General features: G+C 40.8%; 1 protein-coding gene and 1 long non-coding RNA gene across 2 annotated transcripts in view; one reads left to right on the forward strand and one right to left on the reverse strand.

The window, feature by feature from the left end:
• LOC128453523 (homeobox protein Hox-D9b-like) lies at positions 1-3,408 on the forward strand. Its single transcript, XM_053436479.1, has 2 exons — positions 1-700; positions 3,164-3,408. The coding sequence occupies exons 1-2, from the start codon at positions 1-3 to the stop codon at positions 3,406-3,408; spliced, it is 945 nt and encodes a 314-aa protein (XP_053292454.1).
• The window catches only part of LOC128453537 (uncharacterized), a 24,950-nt gene continuing 6,877 nt past the window's right edge, over positions 3,184-21,256 (reverse strand). The window contains exon 3 of the long non-coding RNA XR_008341514.1: positions 3,184-3,614. This is a non-coding gene — a long non-coding RNA (uncharacterized LOC128453537). The remainder of the gene's footprint in view (positions 3,615-21,256) is intronic.

Raw genomic sequence — 21,256 nt, forward strand, 5'->3', positions numbered from 1 at the left:
ATGTCGCTAACGAATTATTATTCCATGATGGGGCTCCAGAGCGAGGAGCCGTACGGGGCACATTTCATCCCGGGGAGCTTGCAGGGTTCGACGGCCGGCTGCGCCAAGTCCGCCCGGGGAGCGGAGGAGGAGGACGGGACCCCCGGTTCACACATTCCGGATTTTTCCCATTTTTCCGGCAAGCCCACGAGTTTAAATGGCTTCTCCCCCTGGACGAACACCTCCACGTCCTCCTCGTCCCCGTCGCCGCAGCTGCAGTCCGCTCCCGGCGCCTCCATCCCGGGGCTGTTCCACCCGCATCACCTCCTGAGCCACCACCACCACCACGCGTACTACGGCCCCCAGACGCAGAGCCACGCCGAGCAGCTCGTGTCCTCGGCGGCGTCGGAGAGCCGGTTCGTGCGGTGCTGGGAGGGGGCGACTCCCAGCAGCTCGGACGCGGCGCTGTCCCAGTCTCCGGCCGCGTTCCCCGGGTGCCTGCCCGCCCAGGGTGACCTCTCCGCCCCGAGCTCCAGGTACGAGGCGGTCAAACCCGAGAGCTCGCCGCCGCCGCCGGCGCACGACAGCCCCGGGGACTCCAGCTTCTCCAGCACGGCCGAGGTGGTGCTGGAGCGGCTCGGCACCGTGGAGGAGCTGGGGAGGAAAGCCGAGCCCAAGAAGGAGCAGGAGGAGCGGAAGGGCCATCCACTGCTTGACCCGGGTAAACACAGACACAGGACAGGGGACCAAATGTTTATAATAGCGCGTGAGAAGTGGCACTAGACAGGTGTGTGTGTGTGTGAGAGAGAGAGTGTGTGAGAGTGTGTGTGAAAGAATGAATGCGGCCTAAGTAAGTGTGTGCGACTTTTATAGCCCTATAAATGTCTTGTAAACTGTAAAATATAAAACTTTATTGTCCATTAAAATAATTAAGGTGCTATTGCTGTTATTAAGCAATTTGTCACTATAGGGAAAACGCAGGTAGACTCGCTCCTCGTCTCTCTCGTTACATTTGTGCAGGAAGTCAAGTGTGTGTGGGGGGGGGGACTATTTTGTTTACCTGCAACTATTAACTCGAAGTTTATCTTTTCCAAAATTAGCAAATAAATTCAACGTGGAAAGTGTTTATATTTAAAAAATGCATTAAAAATTAATTCATCAGATTTAATTGTTCATAAATTGCACAGAATTAATTTCCACCTGAAACTGCTTGATAATTTAATATATTATTACTTTAAATCTACAAAATTATTTTGAACATTTTAACTTTAAGGAATAAATAGCAGAAACAACCTGCTTACAACAAGAATAATATAATAATTGCACAATTGCAAAAACATTTTTTTAAAGCATTTATACCTTTATTATTGCATTATTATTAATATTTTCAAATTGCATGACACAAGTTTTCGCCTGTAAATATAGACTCTCAGTTAATTGTTAAAATGTGCAACTTATATTATCTTTAAAAATAGTTTTAATGTTTTTCAAGTGTAATTTAAAAACATCTACAAAACAATATCAAATGTTTTTTAAGTTGTTTTTCTCGTCCTGAACTTCTTAATACACGAATAATGAATAAATGTGAGGTCCAGGTTTATTATTTAAATGTGCAAGAGAGGAAAAAGAAATTTGTTCACTTTTTGTGCCAGAAATGAGGTTTTAAAACATTTTTTATTTAATATCAGAGATCTGCATGTTAACCGAGGCCCTGCAGCCTCCTTCCTCTCCTGATGTCTCCATAATAATTGAATAATGAGTGAATGTCAGCTGAGCTTGGGTCCACCTCAGCCCCTCCACCCTCCAGTGTGTGAGTGGAGTGTGTGTGTATGTGTGTGTGTGTGTGTGTGTGTGTGTGTGAGTGTGTAGATGGCGACCAAACCAACTGGATGTACTTGTTGCTGTCTTGCTTGGCTTGTCTCTCGTCTTCACTGTAATTTCACAGCACTCTGTGGCTGCTTAGCTCGTTTTTTTAAGTGCCCAATAAAACCCTGTGCATCATTCAAAAGGTCCAGATATCCCCCCCCCCCCCCCACCCCCCCGACTGCAGCTTATTAATTCTGCAAAACGAGGCTCGGCCCGGCTGTTCATCAACACACACTGAGACCCGTTTACTGGGAGTCCTCCGCTGTGTTTACTGCTGCAAACAGCCTCTTTCCAAAAACATCTTGAGTCCTAAAGAGTTAGAAACCACAAATATAATTTTTACGTTATGTTTAAATTACTGAAATGGAGGAAAAAAAACACTCAGTTTCAGCAAGGGAGCAATTTATTGACTTTTAAAAAGAGGGTAAGTTGTGTTTTGAGCGTGTGGTGGTATTTTCTAATGAGCCAAAGGTTGCAGCCTCATAAACTCGGTGTATTTTTTTTACATTTTATGTCTGTCTTTGAACCTTTTGAAGCGCGCACACACACTGACACACACACACAAGTACACACACACACACACACACACACTGACACACACACACACACACACACACTTGTTCCTCTACCTTCGTGAGTCAGAAAGTGAGGACCGTCCAAAATGTCCTCACTCCACATAGTCCAGGCTCAAAATGGTCCTCACAAAGATACACACACACACACACACGTCACATCCAAGCCTTATCAGTCCCAGATTCTCACTCTCTCTCACACACACACACACACACACACACGCACACACACGTCACATCCAGGCCTTATCAGTCCCAGATTCTCCCTCTCTCTCACACACACACACGCACATAACGACACAATATAAATAATGCTATATGTACAATAGATTCTCACACACACAACCACAAACACTCTCACACATACTATGATAGACAAATGAAAAGCATGGGATATTTAAATATTAAGCTAAATTAATGTGTAGATTCTAGACTGTGTGTGTGTGTAGTCTATACTATATCTTAAAACACACACACACACTCACACACACAACTCATCAGTCCCAGATTCCCACACACATAACTTACCTACACACACGTACACACACATACGTAGACACACTTGACACACACACACACACTTGACACACACACACACACTTGACACACACACACACACACACACACACACACACACACACACACACACACACACACACACACACACACACACACACACACACACACCTCTACATGTGTGTAGTTTGCATTAACATCTTTGCCCCCCTGTCCCCCCCCCCTTGCAGCAGACCCCTCAGCCAGCTGGATCCACGCCAAGTCGACCCGGAAGAAGCGCTGTCCCTACACCAAGCACCAGACCCTGGAGCTGGAGAAGGAGTTCCTCTACAACATGTACCTGACCCGGGACCGGCGCCTGGAGGTGGCGGGACTCTTAAACCTCACAGAGCGGCAGGTCAAGATCTGGTTCCAGAACAGGCGGATGAAGATGAAGAAGCTGATGATCCGGGAGAGGAGGAGCATCAACGAATGAGGGATTGCGAGGAGAAGGCCCGGGTCGTTTCTTCTTCTTCTTCTTCTTCTATTTCTTCTTCTTCTCTTTTCTCCATGACAGTCGAGGAGGTGTTGAGGTTGTAGCTGATGAAAGACAACGCTCTGCTCCCAGTGCCCTTCAAACTGGCACCATGAGCCGCTACACAGGATTATTGTTGGGCTGAACTGGGATCTGCCGTGGAGACTCTGTCGGAAACACAAAAAAAAAGATCTGTTGACCCTCTTCATGTTGTACAATTCTTCCAAACGCATGTTACAAAAAACGAAGGCACTCAATCAACCGGGGGACTGTTGTAAATAACGCCGCAGAATAAAATGCTCACATTTACACACAGATCCATAAATTGAAAAGGTAAAAAAAAAAAAAAAAAAAAACACACACTCGTTTGATATCAAAAGACTTTTTCTCTCCCCGTTTCTAGAACACACATCTGTTTGCGATAAGGTTGTATATCTCACATGTCCTAACTGGAAATACTTGACACACACTTGAGTTCACATAAATCGTCTGCACTGTCGGCCAAAATAAGAATCGCGTTTTATGATTTAATGCTAAAACTATCGTCCTCATAAAAAGCTGCTTTTAGTGGGCCAGACAAGACGGGGCTGCTATCAGAGATAAATGATTGGTCTTATGACGGAGCACCTGCATTTATGTTGTCTTCAGAAGGTAGTGGACCAACAGAAAGACAAGAGGAAGAGAAGAGTTTCAGTTTATAAACGCGAATATAAACTATTGTGTTGATTTGTTTGCTGTATTTTGAAGGATTTTGCATTGTTCAGTGTTTCAGGAGCAGAAGACTTGAAGCAGCTCCAGTGTAACATCTCGTCTGTTCCTCAGTCTCATTGCTTCCAAGGCCGGTCAGAACAAAACTGCTGGTTTTCCCATGTTAAATATCTGAAAAGAGCAAATACCTCTGGTTCAGATTCATCACATGTGAAACGCAGCCTCGCATGTGATTAACCACATGTGCCTGAATGTGACTTTTTCCCATTTGTAATGGTTTCCCACATGTGACCAACACGTTTCAGACGTGATGAATCGACCGAGAGGGAAAGAAACCAAAGTTGTTACAGGAGAAGTGTCCAAAATATGGAAAATATGAAGAATGATTGATTATGGACATTTTCTGTGTGCAAACTATTGATCACAGACACAACAACATGTTGAGATGTTGCAGCGACGCCATATTGGCTCCATTAGCCAACACCCCATTGAAATGATGCTATTCCCCTTCTACATTTATCATTTCCTGCTCCAGGCAGAAACATCGTTCATTATCATATCTGCACAGCGTGAGGTTATAGATGCAAGCTGCAGAAATATGTCCATCCACAACTCTCAAGTTATTAATGCAGTTTGCATTTATTAGCTTCATGTGGAAGATTTACATCAACCAAACATCTACTCTGGATCTGAAAAGTCAAATTAAACATTGAGACAAACAAAGATGTCCGATCAGAGACGTGTTACAACCTGGTCTCCCCCGAAAAATGGACTTTTAACATTAAGTGTGTTAAAAGAGAATAAACTTCCTTGTTGCTGTTTTTATAAACTGTGCATGTATTCAGCCTTACGGGGCCTATTTGTTGTTATTGTTGTTGTCGTCGTCGTTGTTGTCACTGTTGCTATATGTGTACGTGGTTTTACCGTGGGTCTAATATGCAGATATGGTTATCATGTTCCTCTCTCTCTCTCTCTCTCTCTCTCTCTACACACACACGACTACGCAATCACACAGACACACACACACACACACACACACACACACACACTAACACACCAGTCATGGCTAAGCTATGTTGTGACAGCAGTGTGATGGTTATTTTACCTCCTGTAAGAATAAACAGCTCCAATCCCTGTTTGACAAAGAACCAACAGCAACCGACGCACAAACCATCCTCATCAACACAACGTAAAGTATCACAACGTCACTCTGAAGCATCGCAGGGACATTAAAGGGACGTTGAAGGTATTTTAGTGCTTCTTCTTCACATGGACGAGATGGACTCACAAACACCACATTGTCTCTGGGGTGGGGGGGGGGGGGGGGGGGGGGGGGGGGGAGGAAAGGAAACACAACAGGCTATGTTAGCCGGCCTGTGCAGTCGGGTTGTGATGAAACGAGGCCTTCATCTGCTCATGTGGGCTTCAGATGCATTGTGGGGACTTTTTTTGTATGAAATAAAAGATGGAGGACATCATGGCTGGTAATCACAGGAGCTGTGTGTTGTTTCTTTTTGCTTTTATGCTGAATATTGTTGTTATTTACATCTTTTAAGTGACTTTTCTGTTAATATTAGTGGTTTAGCTGTAACGTTGCAGATTGATAAAATATTACAATAATTACAGGAAAACAATATCAGCCTGAAACTACAAAACAATACAAATGATTGTGTTTTCAAAATCATCCAAAAAGTGTGGATGACAAATATATACAATTTCTATAACCTCATAAAACGTGTTGCATTGTTATTTATATTTTTCCATGGGAATACATGTTTTTATTGAACGCTGTCCCACCACTGCAGCAGGATTATGAACCCACTGATAATAATAAAACGTGTTTTATTCCCACGTCTCTAACGACGTGAGGCTGCAGGAGGAGACGAAGTGAACACGAGACGCAGCACATGTCGTGTTTTTGTTCCTTTCCCTGGATTGTGGCTCAACACTGGGATTTATTGTGTGTTTTATTGTGACGTCAAGGTGTTTGGCTGTTCTCAGGTATGTGCATGTGTGTGTAGTGTGTGTAGTGTGTGTATAGTGTGTGTCGGTCCGCAGAGAGACATTTCTGACTCGTTGTTTTGTCAAAGTCAGTGCAGAGCCTCGTAGCTTCCCTCATTTATTGCGGCCATATAACGAGTAGCGCTCATCCTGCAGGGTCATAAAGCAACAGCATGCATTTGGAGAATAAACGTGACTTTCCCCCCCAACACACTCAAACACACACACTCTCTGTCTCACACACACACTGAGGAGCGAGGTACCATAAAGTAATTTAGCCCAGACAGTCATCCTGACGACGCTGTATGGTTTTATTGACGCTCTTTCCTTCCTCCGAGGCTCAACTGTCCTTAAATGTTAAAGTCATTGTCTGAGACCAGACAGCGCGCACACGAGGTTTCATTACTCGGGGAATTAAAACGTAAAACAAAGGAATTTATGCCTTAAAAAGCGTCTCGAGTGCGGGTGTGTGTTGTTCATTGTCGTTGCTAAAAAAGAAGAAAATCCTATTTCAGACGAGAAGAGTCGACGAGCACTGACTCAGACCTTGTTTTTATTTATATACAATTATAAAACAAGATTATCTCCTTTACTTTAGGATGTAGATAATTTAACAATTCAAGTTTATCAATTTAACATTTAAAAGACCAACAAACATGAAACGCACCGATATGCATCAACCTCAATGTCACCAAATAACTGATAATTCAAAATTAGGCCAACACATTTGTTTTAAAATGTATAAATGAAAAGCTCCTTGCATCTCAGTTCCAAATTATAAAAAGACAGAACTCACATTAAATACTGCGAGTGATTTGCGTGTAGTCCTGTTATTGAGACAGAGCACTGATGGGATAGAATCAAGCATTTGTGTTTACAGGTAAAACTGAGAGATACGAGAGAAATATAACATAGAATAAATAAAAGGAATTAATGTTATATTTCTTGATTATTGCAAAATCAGTATAACAAAATAAAACCTCAGTGAAACACACGGCTTCACTCTGAGCGCACGGATTTAATACATTAAGCAAAAACAACGCAACAATATATCATAACAGGCAAACTAGAAACATAGTTTGGCTAAATTGAAAATTGAACCTTTGTAATATAAACCAAAGGATAAAATTAAATGTAAAACAATAAGGAAATGAAAAACACAACCGGGTTAAAAGACAACTGCAACACAGGGAATAGTTATTCTGCTTTAAATAAGAAGTTGTGTTTAAACTGTGGCTGTTTGTATAAAATATTCTTCCCAATAGAATTTCTGCAGTGAGATAAATGCACAATAACAAGTTGTGTTATATACAAGGGAGTTGATCTAGATAGACGGAGCTGTTCCTTTTAGAAGGATAATTAGGCGAGAATCAGTTTGATGGGAGCAGTTTTAATATAATATATGTCCAGACTACTGTTTCAGTTAATGGTATAAAAACATGTAGTATTTTATTTATTCCTGTCATGTATAAGCGTCGTTTCCAAGTTACTAAATTAACGTGAGTCTGCATAAAAATATGAGGTTTAATGATTTTATAATTTATTTTCCCAACAAGCTAATTCTGCTGATGTTGTGTTATTATGGTGAATCCTCTGGATCTGGACATTTAAATAATTTTAAATGATTTCAAAAGAAACAAAACTACAGAGAGCAGTGGTGTTTGTATGTGTAGTTACAGACTCTGTCCGCTGGGTGGAGGTGTTTTATTATATTACATATAAATAGATTTTAAAACTTCAGACTCTAAATCCAGTGATTTCACTTCGAATTTCAATGTAACCTCATGTTTCAAATCATTTAAAAAAACAGACAGTTTAAATATGATCTGTTCATCACAAAAATATGAGGTTAACAAAGTGTGTTTACTGGAGAAGTGTTGGAAAGTTGGATAACAAGGGCTATTGTGGTTTTATTATATTCACGATAATAATGTAGAAACTATTTTAGTGCCTGTAGATTCAGATCAAATATCAAAGTGGAGTATAACCCCCAGTTTAGTTGTTAAAGGCTTAAAAGCTTAAACCCCAACTTTTCATTTGTTTTTTTATTCAAATTATCTTGTCTCAATAAAAAAAGTTACTTATTAAAAGTGAATTTTCAATAAAATATGTGATAGAAAACTCAAAATTTGAATCTGATCTTGCAGAATTATTTACATTACAAACACTGGAATAAAATAGAAGCATCATCTGGGACCATTACCGCAGTAGGAGGAGTGAGTGATGCTACTTCCGCTTTCCCTCTCCTCTCCAAAATAAAACTCCACACCCTCAGGTCTCTGCAGTCACCTTGACCTGATGAAATCAGTTTAGAGATCAAATTCAAATAAAGATGAACAGGGAAATGTCAGTTGTGGCTTGAGGGGAGTCTCTTTAGTGTCTACAGATATTTATTTTTATTTAGATTAATAATTTTTCAATTCAGGAGATATTCAAATGAAAAACACCACATAACAAAATCTCTACTCAGTTTTGTTATACTGTAAAATCACGCAGAAAAAGATAAAATACAGCAAAAATCTCCACTGATTTTAATCATTAATTGATTAAATATGAATCTGGCCTTTGTAGTTAATTTAAACAATAAATTGATAATAAAACCATAATAATGTCTATTAGCAGACCTCTTTTGAGAATCAAGTTTCTTCCCATATAATAAGATAAAAACCTATTTCAGTGATATTACATTAAAACAAATGATTGGGGATAAAAAAGACAATACACAGGCAAATCAAATAAAGTAAAAATGAATCCAAAGTGATGAAAGAATATGTTTTAAGGAAGAATTTAAAGCCTGTCACTGACTGGGCTGGTCTGGTCTCCTATGGAAGGTCGTTCCACAGCCTCGGGCCCTGACTACAAACGCTCAGGCCCCTTTAGTTTCCAGCGGGGCCTCTGGAGCAGATTAAAGACCTTCCTGCTCCGCCTGAGGAACTCAAACTACGCACTGGATCATATGATCCGGAGGGGTCATAAATGTAACTGGGAGAAAAAGCCTTAAAAGAAATCAGCAAGATCTTAAAATCTATTCTAAAGCCAGGATTGATTAGTTCAGAGCTCTGGGTTCTGGGTACAAAGCCTGGAAATCGGCTTTTGCACAGTCATAGATGTCATAGATGTTTGGATAGGACAAGTAATACACTGTAAATAAGCATAACAAATTTATATAAAGGCAAACCACATTTCATAAACTCATAAATATAACTTATTTCTGAGGTTTACTCTGAATGAGACAGTGTAAGGAACAGTGGGGACTGTTTTTCATGTAACACTGCCATCTTCTGCTCTGCTGCAGTTTCACAGTTGACCAACACGAGTCAGACCAGAAGCAGCTGCAGGAAACAGAAAGCTTGCATCTTCACATGTGACTGACTGAGTGCTCACTGGTTTTATGTTTCATTTTCCATGATATACTGGGAAAGAGCCTTTTAAAAGCTGACTTGACATAACAGGCCACTGTGGTAATGAAATTAATGAATACCATGATTATACATTATCCTTAAATGATCACAAGATGTTAAATCACATTTTCTGAGCAGGCTTTATTCATTATAAGTTACCAGTTTATTTGCAAATGCACTCACAAGCATTTTATATTTATTGAACCAAGTCTGGTGAAACTAAAGTTATTTTAAAAATGTCTTTTGAATTAAACCTGATTTGGACTAAACTACCTTTTACAGTTGTGTGTGTATTTGAATAATAAAGGACTTTTCTTATACAAGAACCACAACACAATCAGTACACAACATTTAACCCTATATATATCATTATCATATTTTATCATTTCGCCTTACAAAGGGGCCAGAAGGAAAACACAAGAGATCTGTTGACAAACCAGTGTTTTATTTGTGTTGCTTCTATTTGTTGCCACGTTACACACAATGACCACTGGGGGCAGACAGAGGCGATAACGTCATTATGAAGATAAATAAAAATATATAAAAACAAGATAGAATTAGTTTAACTATTCCTCCAAAAATCCTTCTAACAGATGATTACGAATAAATAAATAAAGTATAATCAAATGTATGTATCAACACAGTATTTCTGAGAATAAAGGATAATAAAAGCTTGTCCATATATTTATATTTAATAGAAAATATTAAAGTTATTTAGTTATCGCTTTCTTATAATCGCCGAATAATAATAATTATTCAGTAAATGAACAGATCATATCTCAGTGTTTCCACTGATCCTGAGCCTCTGGTGTTGTTGTGTGAAATGTACATTTATGACCTGGAAACAGAACATGGATACTTGAGGCAGAAACTGTGAAGCATGCATGAAAAATTAATTTACCTCAGTGGAGGAAAGAAAAAACATTAAAGACATTTCAGTTTAACTTCTTTTTATAATTTACAAAGAATCTGTAGCTTCGTTGTTCTTTACATCAACTCGTATTTGAGTGGGTCTTGTGTTGAGGTGTACATATGTCCGGTTGTGTATTTGTTCAGTTAGATATATTTATTTATGTATTTAATCTATTGTTCCTGTTTAGTGGGAGGAGGCGTTACATTGAACTGCTGTGAATTTGTGGAATATTGTTGGTGCAAGATTTTAAAACCGAAATATGAGTCACACATAATATTTCACGTATTTATTGCAGTTTGAAATAAATGTCGAAACCGGTGATTTTCAGCGTTTTTGTGTCAGACAGACACAAACCACACACTAAGGCCTTCAAGGAAGACATGGCAGGCGAGTGAAGTGTGTTTGTACGTGTGTGTGTGTCTGAATTTGTGTGAGTGTGTTTTCTCTATGTATGTGTGTGTTTATTTATTTGGAAATACAGCTTTCTCCCTTTAGTGCAGCTGCTTTAAATCCCCTTTCATGACTGTGCACGCGCTCACACACACAAACACACACAAACACCCACACACTCTTTCACTCACACACACACACAGGCTTTTACGAGGCAGCACGGGCCTCCATTGGCCGCTGACATGTCATGTGTGCGCGTGCAGGCGCATACCCTCACGGGCAGCCTCACCTCGCGCGCTCTCGGTGGCACAGAACGGCTCGTGCAGACTCCCGCGCGCCTCCATGCACGGTAAACAAATTCTCTCTCTACCTTCATCTCATTTATCTCTTTATGCAACATTTGAACCCAAACGAAAGAAAAAAAAGGCATCTATGAGATTTATTCGTTTTAGATTTGAATGTTTAAACGAAGGCTGCGGAGTAAATGTACGTTGTTTACACACATTAGGCTTAAAGTTACGTTTATTACGGACAGGCGAAGAAAAAGATTTGTTTAAAAAGAAAGGGTAAGCTGCGTAGATTTATTTTGCACGTCCTCTCCTTTATCCCCAGGCCTCCTCCTGTGACCTCTGTGTGTGCTTCTGCTTTGATTCCGTTATTTATACTTTGATTCGTTTCTGTTATTGCGTCCTGTCAGGAAGCTGCGGAGGAAGATGGAGTCCAGCTCTCTGCTCACATCAGGTACAGACACTCTGACGTGAATATGTGAACCGCGACTTAACGTGCTGTCCAATCAGTGGCCGCAGCTCATGCATGTGTCGCTATAACGCTCGTGGGTCGATGTGGGATTTAATTTCTCGCTTGAATAATAGAGGAGTTTAACATCTAAGTGTTATAGGAGGCGTTTCACTGTGCAGGGCTGTGTCTGCAGAATGAGAATGAGGATGTGTGACTGCAGTGGTGCAGCAGGTTTCACTGCAGCAGCAGACATGTGACGGTTCCTCCTGCAGACTCAGGGGTGAACACACATCGTGCATATTTGTAAATGTAAGATAAAAGAAATCAGTGAATTTTGGTTTTAATGAGTTTCATGTTTAAGGGGATTCATGCACAAGGCACAAGAGGGAGCTGCATTCTTCTATCTGACGTTTTCTTGTGCAATAAGACAAGTTGTGTTTGGTCAAATCCCTGATATAGAAAACACATCCACAAACATGTCTGTGCATAAACCAATAGAACATGAGTTAAAGTAGAATTAAACCAACATAAAGGGAAGATAGTTGTTTAATATGAAGCTGATATAAGAACTGTTTCTCACCCCTTCGACCTTTAGCTGTGTGATTTTTAAATGCATGTGAATTTGGCTGCTTCCATCGATGTGCATGTGTTTCCTCCACAAATTAAACAAAATGGCTTTAAATGCGTCTCTGCAGCTGAAAATCAAACCACATCAGGTTCTGGTTCCAGTGTCAGCAGCTGGTTAATGTCTCCTCTGTGTAGACAAACAGAAAATATCATCATCTTAAATTTTAACCTTTAAGCTTTTGGAGGTAAAAGACATGTCTCCTCCTCTAAAACATACTTGGACAGATGGACAGAAGGAGACAGAAGGAATCCTCTCCTCCATGTTTTTGTTTTCTTTGACGTCCCCTTGTTTTATGAGGGCAGCCCGAGTGTCACAGGGACAAAGAGACCGAAACAGTATTTTCTCCCCTTTTTTTTGTGAATTTTCACATTTCTTTCTTTTTATTTCTCCTTCCCATGAGAGCAGCAGGCGGGGGGGTGGGAGACAAAGACAGTATTTCACTGGTCCTGCTCAGCTGAACTCAGCTGGCACTCAGTATTTACAACCTACTGCAATGCGGCAGGGAATATGTGTGTGTGTGTGTGTGTGTGTGTGTGTGTGTGTGTGTGTGTGTGTGTGTGTGTGTGTGTGTGTGTGTGTGTGTGTGTGTGTGTGTGTGTGTGTGTGTGTGTGTCTGAGAGAGAGAGAAAGGGGGGGGAGAGAAACAAAGAGACAAAATGAGATAGGGAAGACAGTGACGCAGACAATGAGACAAACATTGAATTAAAGCCTGAGAGACACACTGGACAGATGAAAACCCTCATGTCTGTCTCTGTGTCCACAGGACGCTGCAGGGACCTGACGCTCAGCAGGACATGTCTGAAGGAGAGAACAACCTGCAGGTTTGTCCCGACAGATTGATTTTTAAAACATACTTCTGCTTTAATAACAGAAACGCTACAAAATAAAGCACCATAGATATTTAGAATATATATAATGTGGGATGATGCTGCTATAGAGGCCTGTCTGTCGTGATGCAACATTTTCATGGGATAATTATTCAGTTTTATGGGTTTATATAACGTAAGGTAAGAAGGTTATCAGATGCTACATAGGAAATAAAAAGAAAAGGATACGGTTAAAGAAAATGACATGTTTGATATCTTATAAGAATTATTTGATTTAGTAATAAAGACACATTTTCTATCATCACCACCAGTTTTCTATTGGATTAAACAAAAACAGTAAACAAGGAAATATGTATACTGATATTGTGGCTTTAAATTTGACGTGAAGCTTTGTTTTAACTAATACATTACATTTAAATGGTTTTAATCCAAGAGTGCAATTGACAGTATGAACCACCAGGGGGCGGTATCACTCAGGTAACACATTGCGGTGCACTGCAGATGTTCGAAGGTTTGAATAACAAATACGCTCCATCATAGCAGTACAGATCTAACGTGGACAATATTATAACGATATAAGGGTTTTAACTTTATTTTTCTATCAACATTATGGAGTCAAAAGGTTTAACAGCAATAATTAGTCAAAAATAACTGAAATGTTTGATTCTCATTTCATCATCAATTACCACTAATGAGGCTTGAGCAGCATCATCGTTTTCTAATAGAAAAATCAAAAAAGGCAAATGTTAAAATGAGACAATACATCTGAGCATCTTCTCTGCCTCTTGATGCAGTTGTGTTGTGCACCTTGTGAACACCAGGCGGCGCTAAAGCCTCAAGGATGACAATGCACAACAGCATCTTGCAGCTCAATCAACTTCACCCTCACGTAATGGCACCACCCTCCCTCCACCTCATTCAGCCTGGAGGGCCAGGAGTATCTTCTCCCAGTTTCCCTGAACGCACCGAGCAGAACCACTTTATCCTCTGTCGCGGGATATAGTTGATATTTTAATTAAAGGCCCTGCAAGTGATGCAGGTCACAGCAGCTAGGGGGCGTTAGTGGGCTGGACGCCAACAGGACATAAATTACGCGTTCAAGTGGATTTAAAAATAAGCAGCTGAGACAATTTGTTAATTAAAGGACCGAAAAATAAAATGTGTGGCTGTATTTTGAACAGAACATGAATAAACCAAGAATAAAAACCAGTTACAGACACATCTCATACAAACTACACGCTATTTGGTTACACGTTTTGTTGATTAATTATTATTATTGTTATACCTTGTGCACATTTCTTTAAGTCAGTTACAATTCAGTGATCATTTAAAAGAATTTGGTTTAATACGTTGTTTTGACACTTGAATGTCCACAACAGCCGCAGAGCTGCTAAAGCAAGCAAACGGTGTCCAGTTTGACACACATACACACACCACACACAGACACACACGGACACACACACACAGACACGCAGTCTGTTTTCACAGAGCCCGTTTATGGTTTTATTGCTCCCCCATTTAGGGAAATCAAAGCAGGAAACAAATGCTCCAAACAGCATTCCAGGAACATCCGGAAAAACGCAAACAGCCTTTGGTCTCAGCTTGTCTGGGTGGAAAGTAGCGGTGGTGAAGCCCACACGGGGTCTGAGTGTGTGAGTGTGTGTGTGTGTGTCCGTGTGTGCGTGTATGTTGGTGGGACAGCGCACACTGGCCCCTTTTACGCACAAAATCTACAGGCCCTTCGCTTTTACGCACAGGTTTTTCTCCGTTAAACCCAAATAAAAACCTGTTCTCCTTCATAATCACAGCAACCAAAACATCAGAGAAGGTGAATATTTAGATTTCAACTGAAAAGAAAAACCCCACCATAAAAACAGTCAAATGTAAACTATTCTAAAAAGCGAAAAGAGGAAAATGAAATGGGTTGCGTAAATTCAAACTGCTCGAAATGGTGACAACAACAATCTCCAACGGCTCAAGTGGCACAGATTAAAGTGTGTGTCTGTGTGTGTGTATGTGTGTGTTTGTGCCTTGGCGCCTTTATCGAATAAAGTGGCTCTTGGTGCAGGGGACTAATAATTTATGAAGCCGCGTGGGAGCAGAGAGGGAGTCGTAGAAAAAAAAAAAAAAAAAAGCGAGCACGTGACGGTAATAAAGTGTGTTTTATTGCCGGCGGTTTGACAAGCCCCAAAATATAACTCAGAGAGAATAGCCGACAGGCGGCCAGATGGGATTGGAAGCCGATATTTGTCCCGAATCAACAGAATGCTCTTTGTGTGGCGGAGGGAAACCGCGGAGACGCTCCCGGTTGTCTGCTCCGACCCGCCGCCGCCGGATCGTACAGGCACGGCGGGGTTTAACGCGAGATCAGAGCGGAACAAGTAAGTGGGTCTTGTTTTCATATTTGGCACAGATATGAAGTTTAGTAAAAGGGGGCCGGGGGGTGCACGTTGACGGACAGAGGTGTGTGTGTGTGTGTGTGTGTTTGGGGGGGGGAGTGTTCCCGAGATTAAAGCAGCGGTCCGGGGACCCCCCTGGGTCCTGTGCTGGAAGGTCCAGAGATCCACCTGTAGTCAAATCTATAATCTAATTATTAATAATGTGAGGACACTTTATATTAGATTTTTTACAACACATTCAAGGTTTTGATTTCCCTGAATTTCAAAGCTCCTTCGGGGATAGAACCACTGTCTCACTTCAGATCTTTAGGGTTCCTTGCTGTTGCTGCTGTGTGTAGTTTTTTATTATTTTCTTTTTAAATATATTTACATTAAATAATACATTTAGACAGAAAAACGACTCTAGGTCTGCTCAAATCTTAGGCTCCTAATATTTTAATTTAATTTGTTCTATAAGGAAATTCTCCCTTCACCTATCTTGTAGGTTATAGGCTCTATATCGTATTAACTTTCAAATCGTATATTTTAATATTAAGCACTACATGTATATTTGTCTGGATTCACCTCACAGACAAGTGTTGATATCGAAATCAGTTCATTATGATTCTGTTTTGATTTGTGTAGGTGTGTGTGCACCATGTTCTCCTGAGTGTGTGTAGCTGCAGTAGATCCGTTAGTCTCTGAGGCTTCTTTTATTAAACCTAATCCAGATGTTGAGGAATATCAGGCTGATGTGTAGGATTTAAAAATATAAGGCTTCTACCGTATCCTGCTTTACTATCTATAATAACAATAGATGAATTATAACTCTTGTGAAGCACATTGAGTCATCGTGTTTTCCCTTTAACAGCTTCAGCAGTAAAACCTGAGATTAGACTGAAGGTTTCAGCGCCACGTTCAGAATCGTCTCTTATTCTGAAACCTGGTTGGTGCGGATGCGTAAATATCAGTTTATCAGGAGTTATGGATTCTCACAGGATCTCATAGGATCTCTGAGGATCTCACCGCTGCACCTCGCTCCTCTCAGGCTCATAAACACACACGGAACAATGTCCGGACAGTTTGTGACCAGTAGAAAGTTTTTTATTGCACTCGCAGCTGGGCGCGCGCTTATATAACTACACACAGTCACATTCATCTTTGCAGCAACTCCACACTAATTACACGAGGGGCTGTGGCACAGTTTGATGCAGAGATCTGACGAGTTGTTGCTGCAGATATCGAAACAGAAGCTTTCACCGCAGAGCTGCGTGTAGTTTGGGTTTTAACGCAGAAACTAAATGATTATTGTTCTGCAGGCTGCAGCTACAGAGACGTGTTTTACAGTTTAAACAACATTTGACTATGATGGAATAAAAATTAGAGGTTTATAAGTCAGGTCTATAGTCAAAGCTTATTTATGGGATACGACGTGTGGAAAAAAAACAACAGTGCTGAAATAATAAGGCTAAAATACTAAAATTAAAGAATATGAAAATATAAATAAAAGATAGTAAATAAATACTACAAAAAGCAATAAAACGTTAAAAAAACGCACTGACTTTTCAGAATAATAACTAGCTTTAAACCTTTTGCACATTTCTACTTTAGTCACTCAAAGTTAAGATGGATTTATATGTATATTAAATGTTTATAGAGCTTGAAAAATATCAAACAGATATCTACATGTTTTTGTCAAAACTTTTTCAGTTACACACATGAAGGGATGTTTTTAAACATTTACATTTTGTACTGCTGACCAGTGCATTATCTTTACTCTTATTATTTTAAATTAGGAGTCTGCAGTCTAAATATTTCAGAGAAACGAAACAGATAAACGAAATAAATATCACTGGTTGAAATTGTATCAATTTCTTATAAATATATTATATATATTTGTATTTTTACCAATATGATATAATACATATTTATAATCGTATCACTAGTTTAGTCTGTAACAGATCTAGTTTAACTTGTGGTGAGGAAAATAATCAGTGGTCAAGTTATTTCATTGAATTCTCGCAGAGCCAATAAACCGATCTAATGCCTATAAATAGAATTTCCAAACATCGAAAGTCAGGAAATCAATTCTGAGCTCATGATTACAATCAAACTCGTATTCACGGTGTCTGATTCATTTCGTTGGATTTGAAAACAGAGCTCATCACAGTGTACAGTGTGAGTCCAGCGGTCAGCGCGGCCCGGCACGGTGCGGGTTCCCATGCGGGCTGGAGGTCGCAGTTAATGTCTAAACCGGGTTAGAGCTGCTCTCAGCTCGGCTTTGACCCGGCACAGGGCCGGGGGCGGAGGGGTGAGCCGGCGGTCAGCCTGTCTAAGATGAAAAAGTGAAACGACCCCGAGGAAGAAAAGCCACGTTTGAATGGCTTTATATCACAACCCGGCGCGAGGCGGAGACGACGTCACCAGCAAGGTTATAAAATGTTAATGAGGATTGTTTTAATAGAGTTAAATCATTTAAAACGGGGCCAGATTCATCAGAAAGACGTTTTCGATTAATATCTGCAAAACATAGTCAATGGAGGGATATTAGTCCTAAAATTAAGATGACGTTAATCAATACTCCCCATAATAATTGATAATTGATATATGAGACATATGAAGAGTGAGGAGACGCTGCAGCAGAAAACTTTGAATCCTAATCTGAGAGGATAATAACTGGATAACTGAACTCAGCGCGTTAACCCGCTAATCGTGTTGCCTTTGCACAACAATAATCCGAGCAGAGGGAGCGACCGGCGGAACAATGGGCCCCGCGACTCCCGCAGTCCGCGTGAACTCTGCGTGGTCCCCAGCCCGGGCCCCTGCGTGGCCCTGTCCAGCTCCAGGACTAATGAAACGGTGAACCAGCGGTCAACGCTTCTGATTGACCCTGCAGCGACCTGACGGCAGCTAGGCTACATTCTTAAAGAAGAATGCTCTTTCAAAAAAAAAGAAGAAGAAGAAGAAGAAGAAGCCCAAGCATCACTCCGTTGTTATTGTTGTTGTTGCCTCTAAAAGTTCGGCCCCATTCAGAAGGTGTGAGCTTAATGACTCCAGGTCTCAAACCCCTTTAGAATCCAGCCTGGAATAATTGTGAAAAATGAAAGTTTTAGGTCAAAGTCCTCTTCTCCTCACTGGAGTAATAGATCTGGAGTGAATGGATCTTTTTTTGACTACATCTGCAGGAAGGTGCAGATTCATTATTCAACCACATCAGTGTCAATTGTTCGAAATCAATTATTTAGAAATGCTTTCTCCGACCACAACAGCTCCCCATTCTCTGCTCCTCTTCTTCTTCTTCTCCTCCCTCCATGCGACTCAAGCCCTTTTTAGGCTCCAGCAACAAATGGTTTTCAGAGCTGAGCCTCCAGCAGCCGCTCGCTCAAATGGCCATGGGAATTTAGTAGAATGTAAACAGCACAAAAAAAAGAAAAGACTCCCTGCTGGAGCACAGGAGATTGCTGCAGGGCAAGAGAGGACACCGAAAATATCCTATCTGGATCATTAACAGTGAAAAAATACACAACACACAACATCTCCTGAGATGGTTGTGCACTTGTGTTGCAGGATGCATGGATAAATAAGGGAATGGAGATAGCAGAGGATAGTGTTGCCTTCAGCAGAGCCTGGACATTGATGAATCGAGGATAAGAATCAATACATTATATATCTTAACCCTTCATTTAATACGTGTCCAAGCAAAACCAATGTACAAAGAGACAGTAACAATGACTGCATTGACACCACTGGCCTTTCACTGCCGACTGCCTGATTATAATTCACACTCAGACACTTGGATGTGGCCTGTGGCGACTCCACTGGCGGCAGATGTTGAGTTATGGGCGTCTATAGGAGCTGTGGAGCATCAGAAATGTACTGAAGGCTCGAGAGAGGACGTTTAGATTCAGCCCTCAGGGCCACGACCGCCGGAGCCAGGCGATGCTTCGGTCCAGGCCAAGTTCAGGAACCACCATTACCCACAATTAACACACAGGTCACGCACTGCGGCCGGCATGTTTACCAGCAGCTTGGCAGGTTGTCATTAGGGCGTCCTGCTCGGTCCTCGTGGAGCCACGTGGTGAATGTGGGAAAGAGTTGGATTTGAAAACTGCTGCAGCCTGTGACGGACTTTTACACGTTTAAAATAACTAAATATAAAAGGCTTGTTTTAAACCTCATAAATTGAAACATGTGTAGCTGTTCACATTTCAATGAGAACCCAGGTTTCTCTTCCATCTCCTACACTAGAGGTTCACTCGTGAAACTCTAATTCATCAAATACAACATCTATTCTGTAAATGCTAACTTGACAAAGATACAAAATTAGATCCTTATTCAGTAAAGATAAAATGAGAAGAAATACAAATCAAGAATGGCCCAACAGCAGATATCTCCACCAACCTACACACTCAGAAATCACAAATTTAAAGAAAGTAATAAACAAATTCCTTTGTTCATATTCATGTCATATTCAGATTGGATCTTTCTTCGGTTGTGTCAAATCCAATTTGCCAATTTTCATAGAAATCCATTTACTAGTTTTTACGTAATCCTGCCAACAAATCAATCATCCCACTTGTGTGTTTAACATTAATATTTAATTTGCATCTATCAGGTGCAATTAGGACATTTATCTACTTCCTTTCCCAATTAAAGAGCTGATTCTCTTCATCACAGATTTCATGCATTTCCACATCTAAACATCCACCGAGTCCACTTTGCACTGTTCAGGCACCAGGCTGCAACACAACAGCCTCACTTGCATAGAGTAATTACACATATGCATCAAAATTAATGTGCTGTGCCCATAATGAGTTATCGATGTCAGAAAGCTACAGCACCATTAATGGTCTCGGTAAATTATACAGTGACACTGATCCATCGCTTGGTGAACAACAGGAACACGCTTTCTAAAAAGATGAAGGGAGCCGTTGTGTTGTGTCTATATGTGGAGAACATTAGAAGGTGACGCGTCCTCAGTGAAATATCATCACGTGAACGACGACACGCGTGTAAATCTCTGTCACGGACGAGAAGAAGTCATCAGCAGCCGGCCGTGACGTGAGCCGTCGCCTATATATACCCTGTAGAACCGAATGTGTGTGGAGATGCCTCGGTCACAGATTGGGTTCTAGGGGAGTCTATGGGCGATGACTAACCATCCATCACAGGCGCAGACGGGGAGGAAGAACCCTGCACTGTTTACATTTACACAGCCTCTGACTCACATGCATGTGTTCTAATCTCCCTTTTTTAAATCCCTTCATTTCCAAACCCGTACACCTGACTGACATGTGTGCGATGCTGTGCACGTGAAAAGCTCCAATCTGTGTTCGCCCCCCAAACGGATCATTGCACAAACTGAGATACACAATGTGATTACATCACTGGATCCAATTCCCCAGCAGCACTTCGAACCTGCTCAGATAAGTCGGGATAAAGAAATCTGCATCTGTATCTGCACTAATCTGCAGGGTGTGCATGTAAACTCTGAGATTGATTTGCTGCCCCAATTAAATCACTGCTGCAGCCTTCAAATCCTCAGTGTGGCTCCAATTCTTATGTAAAAATTGTAGAACCATAGAAAAAAATATTAATTTAACCTTTAAATACAATATCTAAACTTATATTCTAAGCCTCCTGCTGTGAATGAATGGAAATGTGGATTTCCTTTCATATAAAAACTATAAATTATGTAATAAAAACTGCCTTTAGCTAAATGGTGTTACCCCAAGTGTCCATGTGACAGAGCTAAAAGTCTTTTAAACTGAGGAGAAAGTGGAATTAAGCCACTTTATTTCCTATATGGTTTCTTATAAGTGGTT

The sequence above is a fragment of the Pleuronectes platessa genome, chromosome 12, assembly GCF_947347685.1.
Source record: "Pleuronectes platessa chromosome 12, fPlePla1.1, whole genome shotgun sequence".
NCBI classification, from domain to species: domain Eukaryota; kingdom Metazoa; phylum Chordata; class Actinopteri; order Pleuronectiformes; family Pleuronectidae; genus Pleuronectes; species Pleuronectes platessa.

Coding starts and splice junctions, on each gene's coding strand:
- LOC128453523 (XM_053436479.1), top strand. CDS start 1: ATGTCGCTAACGAATTATTATTCCATGATGGGGCTCCAGAGCGAGGAG. Junction 701..3,163: donor CCATCCACTGCTTGACCCGG/GTAAACACAGAC, acceptor CCCCCCTTGCAG/CAGACCCCTCAGCCAGCTGG.